Genomic DNA, 23,904 nt, shown 5'->3' with positions numbered 1-23,904 from the left:
GTTTTTCTCTTATATGTTTTAATGATGAGTCATTATCTGTCCTGCACATGTGAGACAATAGTGAGACTACTGATAAATATTAGTTAAGGAAAACCATGACAACTCTGTCTGTAAGCAATCATATTTTTATAAGTGGAAGCCATATTTACTTGATGCATATACAAAGGTAAGCACATTTCACTGTTGTTTTTTACTGGGCGACCATGGTTCAGGGGTTGGGAAGTGCATCTTGTAACCCCAGCTCTGTCTGTCCAGGTCATTGTTACCTTGGGCAAGACACTTCACTCTACCTACTGGTGTTGGCCAGAGGGGCCGATGGCACAATATGGCAGCTATATTGCTTCTGTCAGTCTGCCCCAGGGCAGCTGTCTACAACTGTGGTTTGCTTCCACCAGTGTGTCAATGTGAGAGTGAATGAATAGTGGAATTGTAAAGCGTTTTGAGTGTCTAAAAATATAAATATACTGTATAAATGCAATCCATTATTATTATTTCATTGTCCCATGTCTTTTTATACTAGGGTGCATTGTTTTTTAGTTTAAAAATCAAAAGCTCTTAGTGACTCAGCAGCTTGAGCAAAATGAAGCAGGTGTATCGCTGAGAAATGAGCAGCGCTCAACATAGCTGTTAAATCTACAGTCACAACACATTTGTTGCCCTTCATGTGCTGTTTTGTCTTTTAATCGTGCAGTCAACTAAAACTATTTAACTTCTTCCGTGTGCTCACTGACAAATGAGTGGGAAACTATTTTCCTTGACAAACAATTAAACAAACGATTCTTTGGAAAATCATTGGGTTGTGACTGTTTTGTGAGTCAAAACCAACACTTTGATTGACTGAACTTAAACTTCATAGAATTTGGCCACATGAAGTCTGTGAGTGATCGCATGTGCTACACAGGTATGCTCTACCTTAAATGGGTTCTCATGAAACTACTACATGCTTGTGAATAGGCGTGACTTTATTGTACTGAATTGAAAAATCTTGGCATGCATTTTTATTATTTTGGCAAAAGTTTGGAATTCTTGAATGTTTTGGAACTGAAAATGGTGCCAGTGAATCACTGCACAGTATTCACAACCATCAGGGCATTAGTCACTAAGTGTCTGGCTATGTACTTTACCGTGTTCCTCATTCCAGCATATCAACAGGTTATGTTTCAACAACAACATCAGGGCCATGCTGGCAGTAAACGTTGACGTTCTGACAAAGGAAGATGGCGCTTTCACGGCCAATGTGTCTCCGTTGCTCAACGAACATGCTTGCGAACAATGTTATCATTATTGTGCTGTTCAGAGAAAAGCATTCTTCATTCTTTGGAGGTTTTTCAATTTTATAGCTTTGCAGGTTTAAGGGCTTTAAAACCATAAATAAAATTTCATGCAATTCATTTATATTTCACACTACATGCATTTAATTTTATATTCTAAACTCACAAACACACAAAGAAGAAGCTTATAAAACAGATTTATTATCTAATCATCTTAAAATAGACCATTTTAAATTATTGCATTATTGTGTATTTTTACAAAATTATATGTTGTTTAAGTATGAACACTGCACACACATGCCTTTAGAAATATTGGAGTAGCATAGAATTACTATAACTGCTCATTAGTATACTGGCTTTAAGTACACCATACTATCAAATGAATATTTACAGTCTTTCCTTCATAAGAAACAGTTACACACATAAATACGTATCTATGATTTTGTATGTAACTTTTAATTACTCCACTTGTGATATTGTATACTTTTTTTTAAATTATCTTATTATAAAGCCATAATAAATGATTTAAAGCTTTATACACATATCACCATGTATGTACACATTGAGACATGGCGTCACAAGCTACTACATGCACTGAGCAGAGTGAATACGGTGGTATGTGAGTTGCTGTCATTGTGTGGTTAGCTTACAGAATTCCATCCTTGACATGCCACCATTCAAAGTAGTGACTTCACTACAGGTTCTGTGTCACACTCAACGCAAACAGATTATTACCTGAAAATCAAAACATTCACACCAGCACAAACATGCTCGGCCTACCTTCTACAAACACTTACAGAACGCACAGTTTGCATAAACAGCAGTTGAATAATTTTGTACTTGGCACAGTGACAGCATGAGGGTAATGTCAACACCGAGTTCCAGGTGGTTTTACAAGGATATATATTTTTTTCCGTTTATGTGATGACACTGTGGCTGCACAGCCTGTCATGGCAATTGGTTGCATCTTTTTCCCGGAGGTATGTTGCACAAAGATGGGTTGTTCAGCAGAAGTCAGAGTTTGACCTGGGGGAGTAGCTGAGAGAAGATGACTGGCATCATCCAACAAGAGTACAATATAAATCAACAATTTGTCTTGTTTGTTCCTATCTCCATGATTCAATTGATACACCTGGTGCAATTGTACTGCAATTTCCTCAGGCTGAAATTGCAAGACTTAGACATTTCTAAAGCCTTCCAAAACCTCAACGCAATTACCAAAAACAGAAAATTAATGATCATTTGGTAGGTGAATTCTGGGGTGAATTCTGGGCAACAGGAAGGACAGAATGCACTGTTTAAGTGACAAAAACACAATAACACAAGTTTCCATGTGGGCTGGTAAATTGGCATGACATTAAAAGTTCACACCTAAACACTGAGCTTTGATATGAGACATCTCGAAAGCAGGTGAATGTGTGACGAGTGCTGGCACAGAGACCCGAGTGTTGTTTAAATATTACACACCAGCATGGAAAGATTGTGCAGTTGATTGTTTTCATCATAAAACGGTTGTTTAAAAAAAAAAAAGATGAAGTAAATAATTACACACACACACACACACACACACACACACCCGAAAACAGATAGCCCTTGCTGTGATTACGGCGCTTCCTGAATGGGACAAATAAAACTACCTGTAGGCACCGCACCTTAAATGCAAAGGAAATATACGCCCCCTGGTTGTCTCAGGTAAAATAGTCCCAGTGTGTGTTCCTTAACATTTCACAGGTGAGACTGTTAAACTGGCTTTGAATGAGGTGTGGGTTGGAATGTTCGGAATATTATATTAAATGGTCATTATGATTTTTTTTTTATTAAAGACACTGGAACACAATGTGAAGGTATTTGTGATATTCTCAATATTTTAAACTCACATGCCCCGCCCCCTTGGGTTGGGTCTGAGGTAAGCCGCCTATAAAGTGCCGCTAACACGGACCCAAGGTGAGAAGGGCTTCAGCGCTCTGGCAGGTATGATTAAGAAGACACACTCCTTTGGATACAGCCCAAGACTCTCCGCATCTTGACTCACAGCTGACTAAAGCTTGACTAAAGCTTCGGACTTTACGCAAAGAGCTCTCCGAGGTTTATTGCTGGACAGATTCTACCGAGCAGCACACTAACAATGAAGCTGGAGGTGCTGTGTGGGAGTCACTATGACATGAAGCATTTCGAGATGTCCAGTGATGCTGAGGGTCATGGGCGATCTCCTTTCCCTCCTGAAGAGGAGCTGGGGTCGGATGGGGACTGCGTGGCCCACAGTCCTCCACCTGTCACCCCGTGCGGCGGCAGCGGCAAGTCCAAGCCATACACACGTAGACCCAAGCCCCCGTTTTCATACATCGCTCTAATCGCTATGGCCATCCGGGACTCACCCAGTGGACGTCTGACTTTGGCGGAGATAAACGACTATCTGATGAAAAAGTTCCCGTTCTTCAGAGGCACTTACACCGGCTGGAGGAACTCGGTTCGTCATAATCTGTCTCTTAATGATTGTTTTCTCAAAGTGCTCCGGGACCCTTCCAGACCCTGGGGAAAGGACAATTACTGGATGCTCAATCCTCACAGCGAATACACATTTGCTGACGGGGTATTCCGGCGCAGAAGAAAGCGCATTAACAAAAAATTCAGCAGGGAACAAGAGGAGCCCGAGCACACAGAGGAGCCGCAGCTCATTCACCAGTCTGCCCCGAGCACCAAGACTGATTCCCGTCCCAAGTTTACCAGTTCATTCGCTATTGACAGCATCCTCAGCAAGCCGTTCAAGAGAGACTTAAATAACGAACGTTTGCCTCCCTTTCCTGCCTTCCCCTGGCCCTACTACACTGAACTAATGACCTATCATTCAAACACACCTGCCTCATATCTATATGTTAAGTCACCCTGTCATGTGGACTCCAGTGCCCAGCATGTATCAACCCCCTATGGTGGTGGGTTTCTTTCATAGACAATTTGCAATATCACAAAGAAATGTGGACTTGCTGTTCGGTGACTCAAAATGATCACCTTGAGTTAGTCGCTAGTTTAATCTGACATAACTGTGGCGGGATGGTGGTTCCCTTTTATTTTTGTAGTAGTTTATCCTTAAAGCGTTTTCAAACTTGAAATTTCACACTCTGTTAGAAATGTTACCGAGCAGAGCATTAACTTTATTTCTTTAACAAACCTGTTAAAAATATGCACTTTGACTGTTTTTATGTCTTTTTATTTTGAGAAATGTGAAATTAATAATAAAAAAAAGTTGTGCTGATATCTGTTTCCTGTTGTTGTGTATATATCTATAACTGGAATTATAGATACTTCATAAAAGCATAGTTAACTGCCAGTGCAATTATAGAACGCACTATTCATGAGGGCGTATTCGTCTGACGCCTCCTCGAAACTATTTTCTAAATCTTGCATTGCCCAATATTTGTATAATAATAATAATAATAATAATAATAATAAACTTGGTATTGTTCTTTTTTCCCTCTTTCTTTCTGCTTCATGCTGCCAAAAGAAATATCATATAGTAGTATTTACTTTTTCATGTTCATGAAGCTCGCTGCTGCCGGATAGGGGCATCCAATATTTATGTTTTCTGTCTGGCGCTGCAAATAGCTGTCGCCTCAGTCACCACACATACTCAGGAAAGGGTTTATACAAATGCGAGCTCAACTCAAATTCAGAGCAGAAAGAAGGGTATTCCAGTTTGTGCTATTCATCTGACACTAGAAAGTAAATTTCCTCTAAAGCAGCTGTGCATCCTGGACGCACGAGTTTCGTGTTGGTAACAGCTTGCGCAGATTGTGCTTTTAACTTCACTGATGGTGACATTATTTCACGTCTTAAGCCACTCGAATTGCTCTAAACGTTTCACAGAAGAAAGGAACTTTGCATAGCGACATGTTCATATTTTATCATCTGAATCCTTCCAAAGACTTTTGTTAGAGTGGCTACTTTCATTTCTCCAGGGATGTAATCCAGGCTCCGAGAGGTAAACTGACACTTGGGCGCTGTGTGTGGTATGTTGGCACGCTCTGATGGAAAAAACATGCTCTGGCCTCTCATGTCAGAGCCCTTAACCCTGAACAGATCCCAACCAAATCAGGAGTCGGTGCTTCTCCCGCACAACTTTACAGTCTAAAGCTGCAATTGGGCACCTTCAGTGTTTGCTGTAAAGGGAGGTAAAAGGAAATAATTTGATCTTAATCGAACTCTGAGACTTCATTCATCATGATGTCGTGACAAATACCGGTTTGTCAAATGTGGACAGAAGTGTTTTGGAAAGTGAGTCGTGGGAGGAGATTTGTCTTACTCCAATGTGCAGTGTCCGGCTTCTAGGCTGGATACTTGCCAGATGGGGAGGGAGTAGTTCCTGGCGATTTCTTGGAGGGATTTGGGGGAATAGAGGGGCAGAGAGAGATTTAAGTACTGATAGGTGGTCGAGTTGTGTTTGGCCGGGTGGATATGCGCAAGCAAAGTCTAGGAGCTTTATTTCCCCTCTCTGATGGGATTATTGCCAGCGATGGGCAGAGAGAGGAAGGAGGCTCAGCGCCTGCGTTTCTTGATTTTCACGGTTATAATCTTACCGAGCATCGCAACGGGACACTGACCTCCGTGAATTCTGCGTTAGGAAGCCTTTAACGGTGCTTAAAATACAGGAAAAGAGAGTTGCATGTTGTATGAAACCAGAAAGAGGCACGGCTATGACGACTGAGAATTCCCAGCAACATCTGGATCTACCCAGTCCTCTGCGCGCAAGTCCAGCGGCCGGTGCTCTAAGGGCATCTGGGCTGAGCCCACAGCCAGTGATGGAGAGCGCGCATAATGAATCAGCAAAAGGGAAAAAGGGAAACTCCGGCTTGAGGCGCCCCGAAAAGCCTCCCTACTCATACATTGCCTTAATTGTGATGGCTATTCAAAGCTCGCCAACTAAAAGACTTACTTTAAGCGAAATATATCAGTTTCTCCAGGCCAGATTCCCTTTCTTCAGGGGATCATACCAGGGATGGAAAAATTCTGTCAGACATAACCTGTCTCTGAACGAGTGCTTTATAAAACTACCCAAGGGTCTAGGCAGACCTGGCAAAGGGCACTACTGGACCATCGACCCTGGCAGTGAGTTTATGTTTGAGGAGGGCTCGTTTCGTCGCAGACCCCGGGGGTTCCGGAGGAAATGCCAAGCTTTAAAACCAATGTACAGGATGATGAATGGGATCGGGTTTGGTGCATCCATGCTGTCCCAGAACTTTGATTTCCAATCACCTGCAGGCTCATTAGCATGTCATAACAGCTACAACTTAGATTTAATGGGTAATACAGTTCCAGGTGGCTTCGATGGACTCGGAGGAGGACATCACCTCCCGCACATGTCATCGAGCTCCGGGTCGTCATATATGGCCGCATGTCAGGTGGCCTCTAACTCAGACTATTGCCCCGACAGTAGCAGCAGCCCCCTGCAGTCCTCCCAAGCGATGATAGGCACTTTGGACTGTCAGTCTCCATATGCAAATGCAGCTTCACATTGGAGTACACCTGGTGTGTCATCGTACATCAAACAGCAGTCGGTGAGATCAAGCAGTCCAAACTCCTCAGCCGTACATGCGGGAATGACGTCTTACGCGCTGGACCAGGGCTATTTGCACCATAATGCACGAGATTCTGACATTTCAGGTATGCATTTTATTACCTACACTGTTTTATATTCTCTGCTTACCACAGTGAGTCACTTGAGGCCGTGAATAACTGATCATTTATCTATCACAGATAAAGTCAACGCTCTTTTTAAAAAACAAAAAACAAAACAAAACAAAAAACAGATTTTCATGTTTCACACACATAAAAAATACATAGAAAAATCAAGATTTTACAATGTATTTTTTATGCGAACAGGTTTATTTAAAAATCTATACATAAAACATATCAATTTGTAATATATTTAAAATTAAAATTGAAAAGCAGCAAGATGAACAGAAAAGTAGTTTTTAAGGCTATAAAATATTTTTTGATATTTATTTATTTATTTTTTTTATCACGCATCAAAATATTGGTGTTCAATCGTGGCTTTTGTTTCATTTAACTGATTTATTGCTATCATTGTTATTTCACATTTTATTATCATGCCATAGCGTCTGCATAGAAGCCTTTTCAGAGGTCCCCGTGTTACACAAATGTAGGTCTAAATACACAATAACAGCAGCTCATTAAAACTGTTAATTATGAAAACAAACCTTTTTAAAAAATTTCAAGCAGATTCATAAACTTCACTAAAAATGTCAAACCTGCTTTTATTGTATTATTGATTAGTCTGTAAACACGTTTTTTTTTGTTAAAATACGCTAAAAGGCACATTTGTATACAATGAAAAACATTCATTAATATATATATATATATATATATATATATATATATATATATATATATATATATATATATATATATTTACAAGTAGTTCTTTTTAGAAATATAAAATTAGGAAAATCAGCAGACTTGATTTGTTTATCAGAATCTGTCTCAAAATGCGTTTAATACCTTATTGTTTGCAATGGGAAAAATCTGTTGTTTTATTACGATTTGTGACTTTAGGATGTTAGAGTGAGGAATCCACTAGAATTTGCATCATCAGCTGCCTAACAGTGTAAACATGAACTGCTCTTATATCCTTTGGATAAAGGCAGCTATGGAAAATATGACAACTTTAAAAGAAAAAAGATAAAAAGAAAGACAGAAATAAATAAATGTTGTTCAAAAGTAGCGCCAACCAATTTTAGGTCTAAAATTGTCTAAAAGGAAATGCTCTAAAGTTGTGGCCCTTTTTCTTTCTTTCCTTTTTTTGGTTGCGTGCTTCTATAAATCTACAGCTTGACCAAAGAAATGACTACTTGACCTCTTGTATCCTGTTTGTTTACAGTGGGATTGTCTCGATATTCCAGCCACTCAGCTCCCGTGTGTGACAGGAAGGAATTCGTTTTAAACCTTCATCCCAACACCAGTGGATCTTATTATCATCAGCTCCATCATCATCATCATCATCATCATCAAAGCGTCTATCAGGACGTAAAGCCATGTGTAATGTGACAAGAAGAGGCAAAGTGGTTCCTAAAATAAAACCCACAAATCCACTTCATTTAAGTTAAGCCCTTGGCGGAGTGATTCTAACATAACATTTCCTTATACGGCAGCTTATGAAGCACATCTTTCTTTCCAATGAACTTTGACCTTTCAATTTCTTTAGTAATCATTTTGTTGTGGGGACTTGTTTTAGCACTTCACGTTTTCCTTATGCGACTGACGTCACACACATGGATAAGCAATATCTATATTGTACCAAAAACGTCAATATATCTGAACCTTTCACTTAATTTTGTTTTGTGTTTTTTCTGATGGTTAAACTGTTGCTTCCCGCCTGTAATAATCCCTAATCATTAAAGAGATTTATTTTTGAAAGGACCATTTCGAAGTGATGTCTTAAATACTAAATGACTATAAGAAAGGGTAGACAACGTGTTTTCTAGAAACAGTATAGATCTTTTTTAAATGTTGGATTTAAAAAGTAAGTTTTGTTTCTCGGGAGCTCAGCAGAACAGTAGTCTTTAAAGTTTTGCAGAGGCACAAATTTGAAACCATGAGAAAGCAAAAGTAAAAGACACACTCATCAGGGAACACCAGCTGTGTTATGGGTGCTTTCTTCTCAGTTTCATAAATATGAACGAAGTATAGATTATTTTATTTAATGTTATATCGACTTTTGCACTTTTTTTTATTGTGAAAAGTTGGGCTTAATGAAAAGTAGTTCATCTTCAAGGTTGTTCATATTTTGAGGATAATTTATGTATACGTTGTGACTTCTTTGCATTAAACTGCTGCCACAACAGCATCACTGATGTAAAATATAATACTGACATAATTAGTTGCCAGAAAGAAGAGGGAGAGGAGGCCACGTACAGTGAGCAACAGTGAAGTGACAAAATCTTACATTTTTCTTCAGTGCTTTTTGGTTTGACTTGCACTGCCATCTTGTGGTAAGTGAAAGTTTTTGGAATTCTAAAGAAAAATTTCTGCGTTTGGTATTTGCAGAGGATTCTAAAGGTCCCACAGAACAGCCAGATGGACATTCAGTCACTTTAGCAGACGGTATACGAAACGGTATTTATCGATCAAAAACATAAACATGAAAACATGAAAAGAAACCCAACAATTCTTCTGGTATAAACTGAACCTTCAGACCAAAAGAACCTCCAGACATAAAAACGTGACAAGGTGAATAAACTATATTTCACATAGACTAATGACAGTGTACGCACCCTGATTTTTTTTAGACAGCCATACTCTCGCTTAATTACCCACACGTGGGTCTCGTTCTATCGTCATACATATCGATTTATATCACATTATTGCGAACATAATCCACATTGTTAGTATGAAAGTACATGTTCATATGTATATATATTTGGAAAGTTACTACATAATTTTAAATTTCCTAAAAGCAAAGGCTTCTTCCTACATAAACCTTATTAACGGCTCTGCTGTCCATGGTGCTGAATATGTGTTTTTTATTTTGATACGTTTTTTATTATAAACGCAAAAGTAATGGGGCACTTTCTGTATTTTTAAGATTGTAATACTCCCTCGGTATATAAGAATACACACACTGTGTTTATGTGATATAGAGATCGGTAATTCAAAGTTGGTGGGTTTACAAGTCCAGCCCTGATAAAGGCAAAGGTTAACTGTATTAAATTGCATCTCAAATATTGAGGTGTTTGTAGGTGTGATTTTATGTGATACTGCTGACAGCATAAGAGTCATCAAGCGTATTCCTTTATCCAAGCATTCTCCTAATGAATCACTTCAAGGTTAAATTTCATTGGGAAGTCACAGATTAAAATTCTGGCATTATTATTCTTATTTTTTTTTTAATACAAATTAACATAACGTAACATGCAGTCAGAAAAAACAAACATTTCAAACAAAAACCGAAATAGGAGGTTGTTCTATTTCTGGAGGAACAGTCAAATTCTCCTCACTAGCCCAGCAAATGACAAATTAACTACATGGTTATTTTGAATTCTGGGACTCCAGTTTCGATCAGTGCTCTGATGTGGTTTAGTTTGTTTCAGTCATGACTGACATCTTTATACTTTACTCTTTATAGTGACTGCTAACTGACCAAGAGAATGAAAGGCATGCGTCGGAGCAGCTAAAGACGATAAAACAAGGTCTAAACAGAAAATTCATCAAACGCATGAAAATAATTTCATTCAACATGTCACTGAAGGGAATGAGACCAAAGACCGCAAGAGACAATGGTCCAAGCTACGAGCCGCTGTATTTATATGGGTCAGAGAAGTGGTTTGCGCCTTGAAACAGTCAGTGTCAGTGACAAGCACAGTTATTGACATGAGATATTTCAATTGCATATAAACAAATTACCATAATACAGTACTTACAATAAGACAAACTTTTTTTTTATCATTAACAACTATAACTATTTACAAAATATAAATGACTGTTATTGTTAGTTTTGTCGTTGTTGTTATTATTGTAAGCAAAGAAAGTAAAAGCAGAAAACGGAATATCACTGTAAAGAAGTCTAGATTCAGAAAAAAAGTGAAATACAGTAGTACCCGAGAAAATACTTTAAAAAGTACAGCACAGCTATCTATCTATCTATCTATCTATCTATCTATCTATCTATCTATCTATCTATCTATCTATCTATCTATCTATCTATCTATCTATCTATCTATCTATCTATCTATCTAGATAGACAGATAGATGTATATAAAAGTATAACGTCATTAGAATTGTACAGCTTTTTCCAATAAACAATCGGGTATCATCCTGTAAATAAATAAATAAATTAAATTAAATATGTTTAAATAAACAGTATGTTTACAGTATGGTCCTTGTAAAGTTACAGGAAATCACCGATGCTGCCAGTAATTTACTGTAAAATTTTACAGTTTTCTTTTGTTTCGTTTGTCACTTTATTAGGCAAATGACTTGTGAAATACTGATCGTAATGCTTTGGCTACAGTAAGAAGCTTTTTGTTTTGTTTTTGTTTTATTTTTCTATTTGTTTGAATATTTAAAGGAATTTGTGGCACTACACTTGTCATTGTTAAAATTAAGGTAAAGATAAAAATACACGTTTTTATGAAGGAATTGTTTTACTAACCTAAAAGGTCATGCTTATACACCGCAACCCAAACGGTTCTTTAGTATGCTATTTATGCATACTAAGTTAAATACACATAATCCATATACAACCTGTTTACTCTTTCAAATAGGCCAACAAAAATTGTCTGTTTGCCATTTAATGAATCTCTTTAGTCCTGCTTGACACGCTGACCTGGAACATTAGAGAGCCACAGAGAAAATGCTCTTCTCTGGTATCCTGAAACACCTGTGGAAATTATTTTAGTTTATTCGCACATTTAGTGCATGAAAACAACAAGCAGGCTTTTATGATCAGTTTTGCTTCATAGTATTTAAGGTTGTTCCTTTCACATAACTGAAGGTGCTTGTTTGTATTTTCTGATTTGCTCAGTCAGTCAGCAACTGTAGTACAGAATTAAATCGGGAGATGGCAGCAGCCGCTAAAAAATGTTCTGAAACCCATGTCAGTGCTGCTCAGGGGGCTCATGTGGATCACTGAATATAATTAATATCCTGAATATATATACCGTTATCATGTACACAAAAAAATAAACAGACTAGTTCGTTGGCCGCTATGGGTGATTTTTAGGAAGTTTCTTTCTTCATATTTATTATAGTTCCTCTGAAAAGTTAGGTTTAACGTTAAAGGGTTGATGGCCACAACAGCAACAGCTGACAAGAGTTGAAATAATTCTTACATACTGGTCATATTTCATCCCTTCACAGTGTGATCCAGAGGCCATAGCAAGACCTGAAAACATGACAAGGTAAGAACATACTGGAACTGTTGGCATTTATTATGTATAACCGTTACAAAGATTTAACACCATCCTCACTGCTATATCATAAAACAATCTAATAACTCCTACATAGTATTACCAATATTAATTCACACATTAATTACCATAAAAATTGCTTTCAAAGAGTGGTAAAAAAAAACCCAAAAACTTGTCTGTGGAACTTTCTCATGCATTTCCCACACTCAGTGAAATGGCAGCTCAGGCGCCCTAAAAGTATAACCTGGTCACCGCCCAACTTCTCCATTAATCATTGTTTTATTCTGAGGTAATGGTCAGTTAGTTTAATCTCAGTTAGCTCTGACCCCTATATGACCTCTTTGCCTTCTGTGCACCATGACCACTCTTGTAGCCCCTTCACACAGGAAGTTGTATGCGCTGCACTGACCGCTAGACTGGATGAATGGCCAGAAATTTGTGTTGCGCTTGCTTCTGTGCTCTATCCGTACTTTTTTCGGTCACGCTCGCTCCCTGTCATTCTGCGGTTTTATTGGTTGGGAGAACGTACGTCATACTGCGAGAGCGCTCACCGGATGGCGCACTTCTCATCGCACTGGCAAATCGTTCGTGCGCGGTGTGAGCCTTAGGAAACGATATGTTTCAGAGCGCATCGGCGACATTGTTGAATTGTATGTTTATGTCTCTTGGCACTGCTTTACTGTTTCACTGGTTTGTGATTCTCCTGATCCTCGAAACACCAGCAAGTCCCTGTCAATGTGGGAAATGTGGTGTGATCACAAACAGCTCTTATTTCAGTGTCGCCACTGTCTCATTAATAAATTATTGCGTTTGTAGAAATCAGCTGAACTTCATGAACTCAGCTAAGACTGACATGACGACAGGCTGCAACTGCAACTGTACCCTTTCTGAACGCTAGAGGGAGCCACGTTCATAGTGATTGGGATAAACCCTCCAACGCCCCCCCCCCCCCCCCGCTCTGTTTCTCCTTTTTTTTACACTCCACTAAAAATTCAAGTTTGATATACATATTTTTTCATATTCACAGTATTGTATTTGTGTTTTGAAACATCGGTTGTTTAGCAAAACGATACAGCTTACAATATAGTTAGTTCATTCAAAATTCACACTTTTAGGCTGTTGCCATTATATTTGTTTATATTTTCTTTATGTGGTTTGCTATGATTTCGGCCCTTAGTATAATGTTATTAGTAATTATGAAGGCGAAAGACAGAAAGTGATGATCAACATAAACACACAAATATGATAAACTGACGGCAAATGTAATTTTTAAACAAATTATATCAGGAATATATATTTTTTTATTGAGAATAACATCTCCATTACTTGTACTGCCACTGGTTCGAGAAAAGACACACATAAAGCGCCTGAAGTTGTGTTTATTGATTTGACACTATATCATGTCTTTCACTGTGATCCAGCCGTGAATTCGTTTCTTTCTTTTTGTAAATAAAGGGTTAGGGAGGAGTGGGTGAGCAGGCCGTGGTATTAAGTAAAAGGCCCGTCGTGAATTGTGTAAACAGCCCAGGGCGGTGGAAAAAGTTCATGCCCGGGTCCATGTAAGGAGAAACCAGGCCACTGCACGGATATTTAATTAAGACGACCTGCGAAGGATTACAGCGATATTGGGACTGTAACCTTGTCTCAAAATGATCATTAACAATTTCATGCACCGTCGCTCTTGACAGTTAGGGGACATCTATGGCCCTTCGGGGTCGACTTATTGAACTGTTTTTTATATTTGGTCAAAATGTCTTATTTATCTGATTTGCGCTTCAGACCTTTTACATTATAAACTCATTAGAGTTTTTTTTTAATTACACAAAGAATTAAATCTGGGTAAAGAAACGGAAGAACTGTGCGTGTAAATAATTGTTTGCTGATGCTAAAATTATTCTCTACAGTCCAGTTTTCTTTAGGATAATAATTTCCAGATGAGCTTTCACCATCACCGCGCAACAAATATTCAGATATTTTTGATGAAAAGCCACACATGGAAGGTGTCGTCCCATTTGGTTCCCGGTCCTAAATGCTCTCCCTGAATAAACTTTCACAACTCTGGTCACCTGAAGCCCAAATTGTCTCTGATTCTCGCTGTAATGAGGTCGCACTTAACGCCCACTGCCAGCACTGTGAGGTTCTCTCCCGCTTTGATCTCACACTGACCTACTGCTGGTGTTGAATGTTTTTAACCAATCAAATGCACTTTAAAGATGTTAAATTGCACCATTTGGTTCGCTGGTGTCAGCGCCTTTTCTGCAAAAACAAAAAGGAAATATTGCAATGAAATAATTTATTTTTCAGAGCAATGACCGTAGGAGAAAATGTAAATTAAATACAATGTGATTGTTTTAAAGGGATCAGAAATATTTTGGCACTGAAAATAGCGGACAGTTACTGCACTTCTACATTTGAAATATAAATACCATGTTTGTGCCATTTCAGCTTAATTAAATGTCTTGTAGACCATGTCTGATCTTAACACAGAGTGCGGGGAAATGAACTCCATGAGCTGACTGTGTACATGTTGCTCTGTCGTGTCCGAAGCTTTGGCTGGAGCGGACTGGGAGTTAGCTACACCTCCTAGGTTTCTTTCTTTTTTTTTTTTCTTTTTTTTTTTGTCTTTCTAAAATCCCTGAGTTTGGCCAGCAGCTTTCTGCTCCCTTTGCACGCCCGGACATCCCATTGGACAGCTCCTGCGCTTTTGTAGGCGGAGCTTCCCTGGCAGCAAAAAAGGAGGAAAGAATTTAACTGCGCAAAAGTCCTCTGTAGTGACGGATGTCCGAAGTTCAGAAGTTTTTCAGTGTGCGTTTCATTGGGACACAAGGATGGGGACAGCTTAAACACAACAAGTTGCACTGCGGTTAAGACTTTTCCCTCTTTTGCTTTTTTTTTTAAGTGAGGAACGAAGTCTTGTTATTTGAGCGCCACTATCTCCAAAGGAGTTAGAAGAGGAGCACTCATTCTGCGTTTTTTGGAGCGTTATTTTGGCCGGATCAAAGTGAAGACATGCAGGCTCGCTACTCCGTCTCCAGTCCCAACTCACTGGGCGTCGTGCCGTACATCAGCAGCGACCCGAGCTACTATCGGGCCGCAACCACTGGGGGATACACGGGGATGCCAGCACCTATGAACATGTACTCTCACGCGGCTCATGACCAGTACCCTGCCAGCATGGCCCGGGCGTATGGACCCTACACACCCCAGCCTCAGCCCAAGGATATGGTCAAACCCCCTTACAGTTACATTGCGCTCATCACTATGGCTATCCAAAACTCGCCTGACAAAAAGGTGACCCTGAATGGGATTTACCAGTTTATCATGGAAAGGTTTCCATTTTACCGAGACAACAAGCAGGGCTGGCAGAACAGTATCAGACACAATCTGTCTCTGAATGAGTGTTTTGTTAAAGTGCCCCGTGATGATAAAAAGCCCGGTAAAGGCAGCTACTGGACCTTGGACCCAGACTCTTACAACATGTTTGAGAACGGGAGCTTCTTGAGAAGGAGACGGCGTTTCAAAAAGAAGGACGCACTAAAAGAGAAAGAAGAGCGGCTGCAGAAGGAGATACCGCCGAGGCAACAGGGCCGGGAGCAGGAGCAGCCGGTGCAGGGCTCCCAGCCTGTGAGGATCCAGGATATAAAAACCGAGAACGGGGCGGTCACGCCACCACAGGCCGAGTCGCCTTCCTTGAGCTCCGTTCGCAAAATCGAGAGTCCAGACAGTAGCAGCATGTCCAGCGGGAGCCCCCACAGCATCCCCTCCAATAGGTCCATTGGTATGGACAGTACCGAGCACCACCAACATCACGGCCAGGCCTCGACGCAGGGCTTCAGCGTAGACAATATCATGACCTCCCTCCGGGGATCTCCACAAGGGGCCACTGAGCTCAACTCCAGCCTCACCGCCTCCTCCAGGACAGGTATAACACCGTCTTTGTCCTTAAACTATTCTCCAAGTCAGACATCTGTCTATAGTTCACCCTGTAACCAAAACTCCATCTCCACTACCTCCAATGCAACTTATCATTGTAACATGCAAGCCATGAGCCTTTACGCTGGGGACAGATCTAGCCATTTGGCACCGAGCACCACCGTGGACGAAACGTTGCCAGATTACTCAGTCACAACCACCTCATCCTCCCTGACCCACGGTAATCTAAACTCTGGGCAGGAAAGCCACCATCCCCACCAAGGAAGGCTGACCTCATGGTACCTCAACCAGGCCGGGGACCTGGGCCATCTGGGTGCAGCTTACCCAGCACAACAGCAGAACTTCCATGCGGTCAGAGAGATGTTTGAATCCCAAAGAATTGGCTTGAATAATTCACCTGTGAATGGGAATAGCAGCTGTCAGATGTCATTCCCACCAAGCCAGTCCATCTATCGCACATCGGGAGCATTCGTGTACGACTGCAGCAAGTTCTGACCAACAAAACAAAAACAGCCCAAAAACAGGGTCAGTATTTCCCCCTCACGGTGTTTGAACTCGTTCAGTTAAATCCAGCGTTGTTGCCCTTCCTTGCCTCCCTCACTCCCACATGGACTAATATGAAACAGAAAAGAAAACAAAAAAAAGACTTGATCTTTCTAAAGAACAGTGTTACTGCAAATAACACGTAAGTCTCCCTTTGCTTTTGTGGCTTTATGTGATGTGTTAAATATATGTCACTTTTCATGGACGTGTAAAATGCATATAGTAATTTATTTCTAAACTGTAGCCGGATATTATGGACCAAACACCAAAAAAGTGTTTCTAAATTGAACTGCCTTAAGTGTCCTAAACAATTGTTCCATTATAAAAGTAAGAAAAAGGAACGTGTATATCGCCGTACTATTTCAAAGAATCTTCATTTGTTGAAAAAAATATTCTGAAGGATTTGTTTGTTTGTTTAATAAATTGTCATTTTATGAGAGTTAAAGTTACGCCTCATTTCTTGCAGACTTGAAAACAGGCTCGCGATATTTTACACCCGAGCTGTTAGTTTAGTGAAGTGACCCCTCGGATTTAATTCATTTAATTGTGTGTGTGTGTGCGTGTGTGTGTGTGCGTGTGCGTGCGTGCGTGTGTGTGTGCGTGTGTGTGTGTGTGTGTGTTTTGTTTCCCAAATAATTTAAAGACAATTAAATATATTCGTACTGTGATCTGCTGCAAGGACACGACCTTATTTACACATAAAAGTAAAACTTCCCTGAAGGTCGCCTTATATCTTCTTCATGAGAGATGTAGAAATTATGAAAAATATTAGGATGTACTGTTTCTTGTTCGTACTTCATACAACATACATATATATATATATATATATATATATATATATATATATATATATATATATATATATATATACATATTTCAATCTCAAGCAAGAGGCGTTGAGTTTTATAACAGGTGATTAGAACTCAAAACGATCTTTAGTCAGAGCGTTGTGTGTTTACTGGCGCATACCAGCGCTTACTTAATATCATACCGCACATGCCAAAGATAGTGCCGTTGTCACTTCAGTTTTGATGTCTTGAGTTCTGACTAGTCTGACGTGACGCTGACAAACATAACCGTCACGGTTTTTTTTTTCCAATATATGTAAACCGCTATTTTAAAAAGGTTGTTGGTATTTAACTAAAGACAAATAAGTAGAAGTTAGTCCAATTGAGGTTTTACTGTAGTCCTTGTTGAAAGGTGATGTAAATATATATTTATTAATAGCATAAGTTTTGTTTTTCCTTAGTAGGATTAATGGTAAGAGTCGCTTACATGCTTTAAAATGCAGCTCACGAATTTCCTTTAAAAAGGTAAAAAAAAAAGGTATCCCACTGCTCTAATTTATGATTAAAGCGTCATTTTATCTTATTTGACTTTATAATTTATTGCGAGTTATATTTATTAAATGCAGACAAATTTATTTTAAATATTTTTCTACTTTAGTAGCCTTTTATGAAATAGCCTTGATAAAGATCTACAGTTTGCATAACAACAACAACAACAATAATAATAATAATAATAATAATAATAATAAAGGCATCTCACCATATATATATATATATATATATATATATATATATATATATATATATATATATATATATATATATATATATATGGTTTAATGAAACAGGAATGATAGCCTTTAGCTGGCAAATAACTTGTAATAAGCTACAGTACAGATTTTCTACTCGAGTTTCTGTTAACGCCGTTTTACTTACTTTTTGAGGATAATTTAGAGGATTTCTATAAAATAGTTTCCCACTGAACAGAAACGGAGGACAACGCGTCTACAACTCCGTGACTGACGACAATTCTTATTGCATGTTTTAAAACCCAGTTTCTAAAATGGAAAATGGTTTGGATCTTTTTCTTTCGGCAGCTGCAGTCCTTTAGATCAACATGAAGGATAATAGAACAAAATAACTGCATGCCACGTGAATATAATATGAGGCCTTAAAGCATGTTTATATTTTTATGAATAGAAGTCCAACTTAGCACAAAAGCCTGCTTATGTGCGTCTTCCGGGTCTCCGATTGCACCATAATCAGGCTCATAAAAGTCATTAGATAGTTTCTCAAGTGTAGGCCTAATAAACAAACGTCGTGTTAGTCAAAAGATTGATGGCGCTCTCACAGAATGGACCAGGTCAGGAAGGAATAAAATTCAATCAGAGAGCTGGAATCGTTTTTCATGAGACGGAAAAGGCAGAGAGGGAGACGGGGGTCAATGAGGAGGATGTCGGTCGCCAGAGCACCATCAACAATATAACAGGACATAGCACATACAAAGAGAGCAAGAGAAAGAGAGAGAGGGAGAGGATGATGAGTTAGTTTGGTTTATCCCATATGATTTCGATTGCTTAAAACTGTAAACATGGTGAACAAAATGTTTCAGAAACGACTTTCAAATGTGCAGAATTTAGGCATGCCACAAAAAAAAAGAAAAGAAAAAGATTATAGGTGGTACTAGAATGATACTGCAGGGGAATCAGCAGCATGCTGGAAGTTTCCTACGTGGGGCCCGGGGGCTTTCATCCATCCCGAGGGTTCCCACAGCAAAATAGGTACAAATTAAATTTCGCCTTCATTTCCTTTTTCGAAGGAAGGACTAGAATGAATTTTTTTTTCTTATTCATTTGCTTACAGCTATATTTCCACCTACAGTAGAGATGGCTGTGACCGTTATTTCTCACAGCAAAACACTCTAATCAGATGTTGCTCAGAGCTCATTGTCATTAAACATGGCACGTCTTTTTATGGCTCCCTAACAAGCAGACATTTGGAGACTACTGTCTGAGTCTGTGTAGAGGCTTTAGTCTGCTTCTCCCTGAAACGTTCCGCTACATTCCTGAAAATGCACAACATCCCTCACTGCTTTGGGTCATCTAGCAAAGATAAAAGAGTCAGTGCTGGTCCTGTCTTTAATATAACAATAAAGAATTTAAAAAAAAATTAAATATGTTACATCGTTGATTTGAAAGCAGATAAAAGTCGTGTTACACGAGCTTCCTCTTTTGAAATATATTATAGAGTATGATTTTTGTCAAATACAGCTTGGTCGTAATTTATGTTTCATAGGTTTGACTGACACACTACGGCGTCCATAAGCGGGAGGTTTTGTTTGTGGGTCAGGTCAAAGTTCAACAAATGCACCTAAGAAGTAAACAACTGATATACGAGTAATATATATATATATATATATATATATATATATATATATATATATATATATATATATATATATATATATATATATATATATATAAACAAACGTCGTGTTAGTCAAAAGATATATATATATATTGTTGCATATTTATATATGCAACAACATTACATAATATATTCTCCTCAATGTATAGATTACAGCTAACGAAAAACAGTGATGCGCATGCAGGTAGCAAGTCAGAGGCAAAGCTTCACTCCAGCTTTAGATTTGACTTGTCTCAGTCAATGTGATGGCAGAATGGCAGATTAGAGGTTTATATTTTGTTTTATCATAACTTGTTATGGCTGTGGATAAAAGTTTGAAGTTTTCTTTGATATAAACACGGATATTTTACCAGGACAAAAGACAGTTCACTTTCCTTTCGCCATCTCTATAGTATTTTTAAGGTCGTAAAACAGTGGCCTTTATAAAATTTGCAGTTGTTTTTTATAACTCATGAACCAACTACTATTTAAATACTGGATTATTACGTTGGCCTTGACTGCGACCAGCTGTGTATAAAGCGTAAAGTAGGTCTACCTTGACTGAACTTTTTCCTCCTAACACTACCTGCAAACAGGAATATACTAATGCGTAATTTCGGATATGCACCTTTTTTTCTTCTTTTTTTTTAGTTGTTCCCCCCTGTTCCGCTGGGTTTAAAGGGGGGAGGGCAGAAAAGGAGAAAGTAAATGAGGTAAAGGCTCAGCGAGCCCCTGCAGACTTTGTGCACCTGTATGGCTGAGTGAGCACAGCCCAGTATGGAAAATGCTGTGTTTTAGCTCTCGGTTGCTACAAGCGCCATCTGTTTCTAATTAGGAGCCCATAGACTCAAATTCTGTCTGCTCTGCGGCCAAAAGAGTGAAAGGTTGGAGGTCCAGCCGCATGCAGCCTCTCATCCTGCACGTCTCATTTTCGAGACAAATGATAATTTTCAAAGAAATGATTCACCCCGCTTTGTCAAAACAGGCCGAGTAGCGAGCTGTAAACAAAGCTTCTGAATTAAATAATGATCCTGAAATCGTAAAGCATCCTCAAATAAAAAAAAAAAGAAATGTACTTGTGCAGACTTCATAACCACTGGGAGGGTGGGATAATGGAGTACTGTGAATTCATACCGTTGGGAAACGGCCGACCTGCGAATAACCCGACAGCCCTGGCGAAATACCTAAAAAACGAACAGACTTGCCTTCAAGTTACACAAAACATGCTTTTCTGCCGCTCAGGCCTGCGGTTTCTAATTATAGCACATTTTACATATATATATATATATATATATATGTATGTATATATATATATATATATATATATATATATATATACATACATATATATATATATATATATATATATATATGTATGTATATATATATATATATATATGTATGTATATATATATATATATATATATATATATATATATATATATATATATATATATATATACATATATATATATATATATATATGTATATACACACACACACATATATGGAGTTGAAACGTTATAACAAAGCGGTTTACACAATTTTAAAATTAACAATATTTATCTAAGAAGTTCCCAACGGTCTGTTAACAAACAAACACTTGAAAAAATCCAGGCCTTATACTTACAAGGGGTGAATACGACGCTCATACATGTATACCTACATACTTAAACAATTCTTAGCTAAAAAAAAAAAAAAAAAAAAAAGTTTTCTTGTGACGAACGGATTCGGTTGCAGTGTTTCTGATGGCAGGCAGTAAAGTGCACCAACTTGAACTTCGTAACATTGTGTCAAGAGAGGGACACTTCAAAGCTGTCGAGCTACTGCTATTTGAGCCACAGTAGCAGTTGTCTGTGTCTTTCGCGGGTCTCTTCTCATTTATGGCGCAAGGCGGCCACTGAGCTATGAAAACACGGCCAGGAGACTTAAACTGCTGTAAGTCCGATATATATATATATATATATATATATATATATATATATCAAACGGAATCCTTCAACTCTTTTTATTATGACTCTACAATATTTGTTTTTATCATGAGAACTAAACTAACATATCGGAATATTTGAATAAAATATAGTTTATAAAATGCAAACGTAGTTTTCCTTATATATATTTTTGTTCATTTACTGAATACATTTTACCAGTCAAAAATAATTGAATTAAAGAAACTGAAACTCGGAAAATAAAAAGACACCGAAAAACAAAGGTCAACGCTATTTTGTTGAAATAAATTTGCTCATGACATTCCAAAAATAATTGAAGGTTAATATAACTATTATTTTCAAGAAATGCCGATTAAAATATTTATTTTCTTTTCAGTTGATCAGTCCAAATACACACATTTCATTTGTTTTCTCCAGACTCCTACCTTTTCCTCACATCTTTTAAACTCAGGAAGGTGGGTGGGTGACCAAAAAAACAAAAAAAAACACACACAAAAAGGACAGTCCTGGAAGTGATTCTTTCAAACCCACTCGCGACTCCACCTCTTCTATAGTACTTCCATGGAAGAAAAAGGATTGTAACACCAACTGAGGCAGAGACAGTGATGAATTGGGTTTCAGAGTAAAAGCTATCTCTCTTAAAATAGAAATAGGAGCGTGGCTTCACACACACAGGAGGTAGATCACTGAGGAAAACATGTGACTAAAGAGGTAAATCAGTGCATGGTTTTAAACCATCATTTTGTCATTTAGACTTTGGCAGAGTGCGCTCTTCTGTAATATTCAGTATGTGTGTAATAATTAATTCAGAGTTTGTTTTTGTAAAAAACGCATGGCAATCCAAATTGTCTGCTACCGTCTTATAAAGGGTCTTTGCTATATCTTCAGATAAAATCTTAAAATCAAAAAGACTACAATGCTGACAACAGCTCTGCGCCCCCGAGGTTACACTAATCCAATATAATGTATCGAGTCAGAGATGAAAATATCTGATAGCATATTGCTTCTCTCAGTCATGGCCTACATGGTGGTCAACAGGTCATGAAATTATCTGATTAAAAAGTGCTGACAATTCAGAGCTACTACAGCTAATCAGAATGTCAACAATAACACATGTAATTAGGGAAAATCTCACGCCACTCTTTCCTCCCTCTTATCCTCAGTCCTTCCTGCCTTTTTAATATTGCTGACAGATTTGTTAAGTGATGTTTAGGCAAATGAGGTTTAGAGTAATCATTGGATTTATTTCAGTCACTCAGTAATTGCACGGCTGTATTCCTCCTATTTATGTGATGATAGCTGGCATCATGATTAAACACAATTTGAAGCTTGAAACATAATCAAGCTTTAAATGTTTTTTTTGATCTTATTAATGAATTTCCCTTCAGGTCAGAAACAGCAATTGTCAAAATTGCATTAAAAAAAAAAAGTATACAACACAATGTTTCACTAACTCTGTGTGTGTGTGTGTGTGTGTGTGTGTGTGTGTGTGAGAGAGAGAGAGAGAGAGAGAGAGAGAGAGTGTATGTGCTGACCCATTGGTGTGGCTGTGCTCAAGAGACAGGCTTGCACTCACACATGCTGCTTCCTGTTACATCTCCAACCAGAATAGTAGGAAGCAGGGGTTTACCTGCACCCCCCCCCCCCCTCCAGACACTGACACACACACAGTCAAACACAGGCAAGTAAAAACAAATCGCTACCATTGAAAAGAGTAACTGATGAGGACAAATTTGAAGTTTCATCAACAGTGGCTCTATTGCCTCCATTATTCATGTAATTTGTGACCTGAAGCAAGTCAATTGAAATATTAGAAGACAGAGAACAATGAAACGTTTTACAATCACAAAGTAAACTTCCATCATTCTCACACATTCTTGCAAAATTCGTAATACGATATACCCATCTGTGGAAAATGCAGTGCTCTTACATTTGAAGTGTACAGTGATTCGAAATGTAGTACAAATGTCAGCTGTCTGAGTTTGTGTCAAGCAGACAAACTGCCCTCTGACCTCTGAGAAGGAAAGCCTTCCTCCCGACGGTCCGTTTCAGCAGTCAGTTGTTTACTTTTCAGCCAGTTAACAATTTTCTTTTT

General features: G+C 38.5%; 3 protein-coding genes across 3 annotated transcripts; all 3 read left to right on the top strand.

Annotated features, from left to right (window-relative positions):
- The first annotated feature begins 3,198 nt into the window (after positions 1-3,198).
- Positions 3,199-4,521, top strand: foxq1a (forkhead box Q1a). The gene has a single exon (XM_085253941.1). It carries the CDS (start codon positions 3,397-3,399, stop codon positions 4,216-4,218), a length of 822 nt encoding a protein of 273 aa, XP_085110067.1. The 5' UTR covers positions 3,199-3,396; the 3' UTR covers positions 4,219-4,521.
- A 1,184-nt stretch (positions 4,522-5,705) lies between these two features.
- Positions 5,706-8,790, top strand: foxf2a (forkhead box F2a). The gene is made up of 2 exons (XM_085253971.1): positions 5,706-6,926; positions 8,164-8,790. The coding sequence occupies exons 1-2, from the start codon at positions 5,936-5,938 to the stop codon at positions 8,328-8,330; spliced, it is 1,158 nt and encodes a 385-aa protein (XP_085110097.1). The 5' UTR covers positions 5,706-5,935; the 3' UTR covers positions 8,331-8,790.
- Positions 8,791-14,675: 5,885 nt separating this feature from the next.
- On the top strand, positions 14,676-17,105 carry foxc1a (forkhead box C1a). Its single transcript, XM_085255150.1, has one exon. The coding sequence runs from the start codon at positions 15,200-15,202 to the stop codon at positions 16,616-16,618; it is 1,419 nt and encodes a 472-aa protein (XP_085111276.1). The 5' UTR covers positions 14,676-15,199; the 3' UTR covers positions 16,619-17,105.
- The last annotated feature ends 6,799 nt before the right edge of the window (positions 17,106-23,904 follow it).

This window comes from Mchenga conophoros, linkage group LG18, assembly GCF_057382185.1.
Source record: "Mchenga conophoros isolate Kocher_MC1m ecotype Shallow Benthic linkage group LG18, M_conophoros_male_GT1.1, whole genome shotgun sequence".
Lineage (NCBI taxonomy): Eukaryota > Metazoa > Chordata > Actinopteri > Cichliformes > Cichlidae > Mchenga > Mchenga conophoros.
The sequence above is the reverse complement of the archived record's forward strand: the minus strand, read 5'-3'. Positions and strand labels throughout refer to the sequence as shown.

What these genes read in the sequence shown, in the direction of transcription:
- foxq1a (XM_085253941.1), top strand. Translation starts at nt 3,397, where the DNA reads ATGAAGCTGGAGGTGCTGTGTGGGAGTCACTATGACATGAAGCATTTC.
- foxf2a (XM_085253971.1), top strand. Translation starts at nt 5,936, where the DNA reads ATGAAACCAGAAAGAGGCACGGCTATGACGACTGAGAATTCCCAGCAA. An exon ending in ACGAGATTCTGACATTTCAG is followed by an intron (nt 6,927 to 8,163) that starts GTATGCATTTTA and finishes GTTTGTTTACAG; the next exon opens with TGGGATTGTCTCGATATTCC.
- foxc1a (XM_085255150.1), top strand. Translation starts at nt 15,200, where the DNA reads ATGCAGGCTCGCTACTCCGTCTCCAGTCCCAACTCACTGGGCGTCGTG.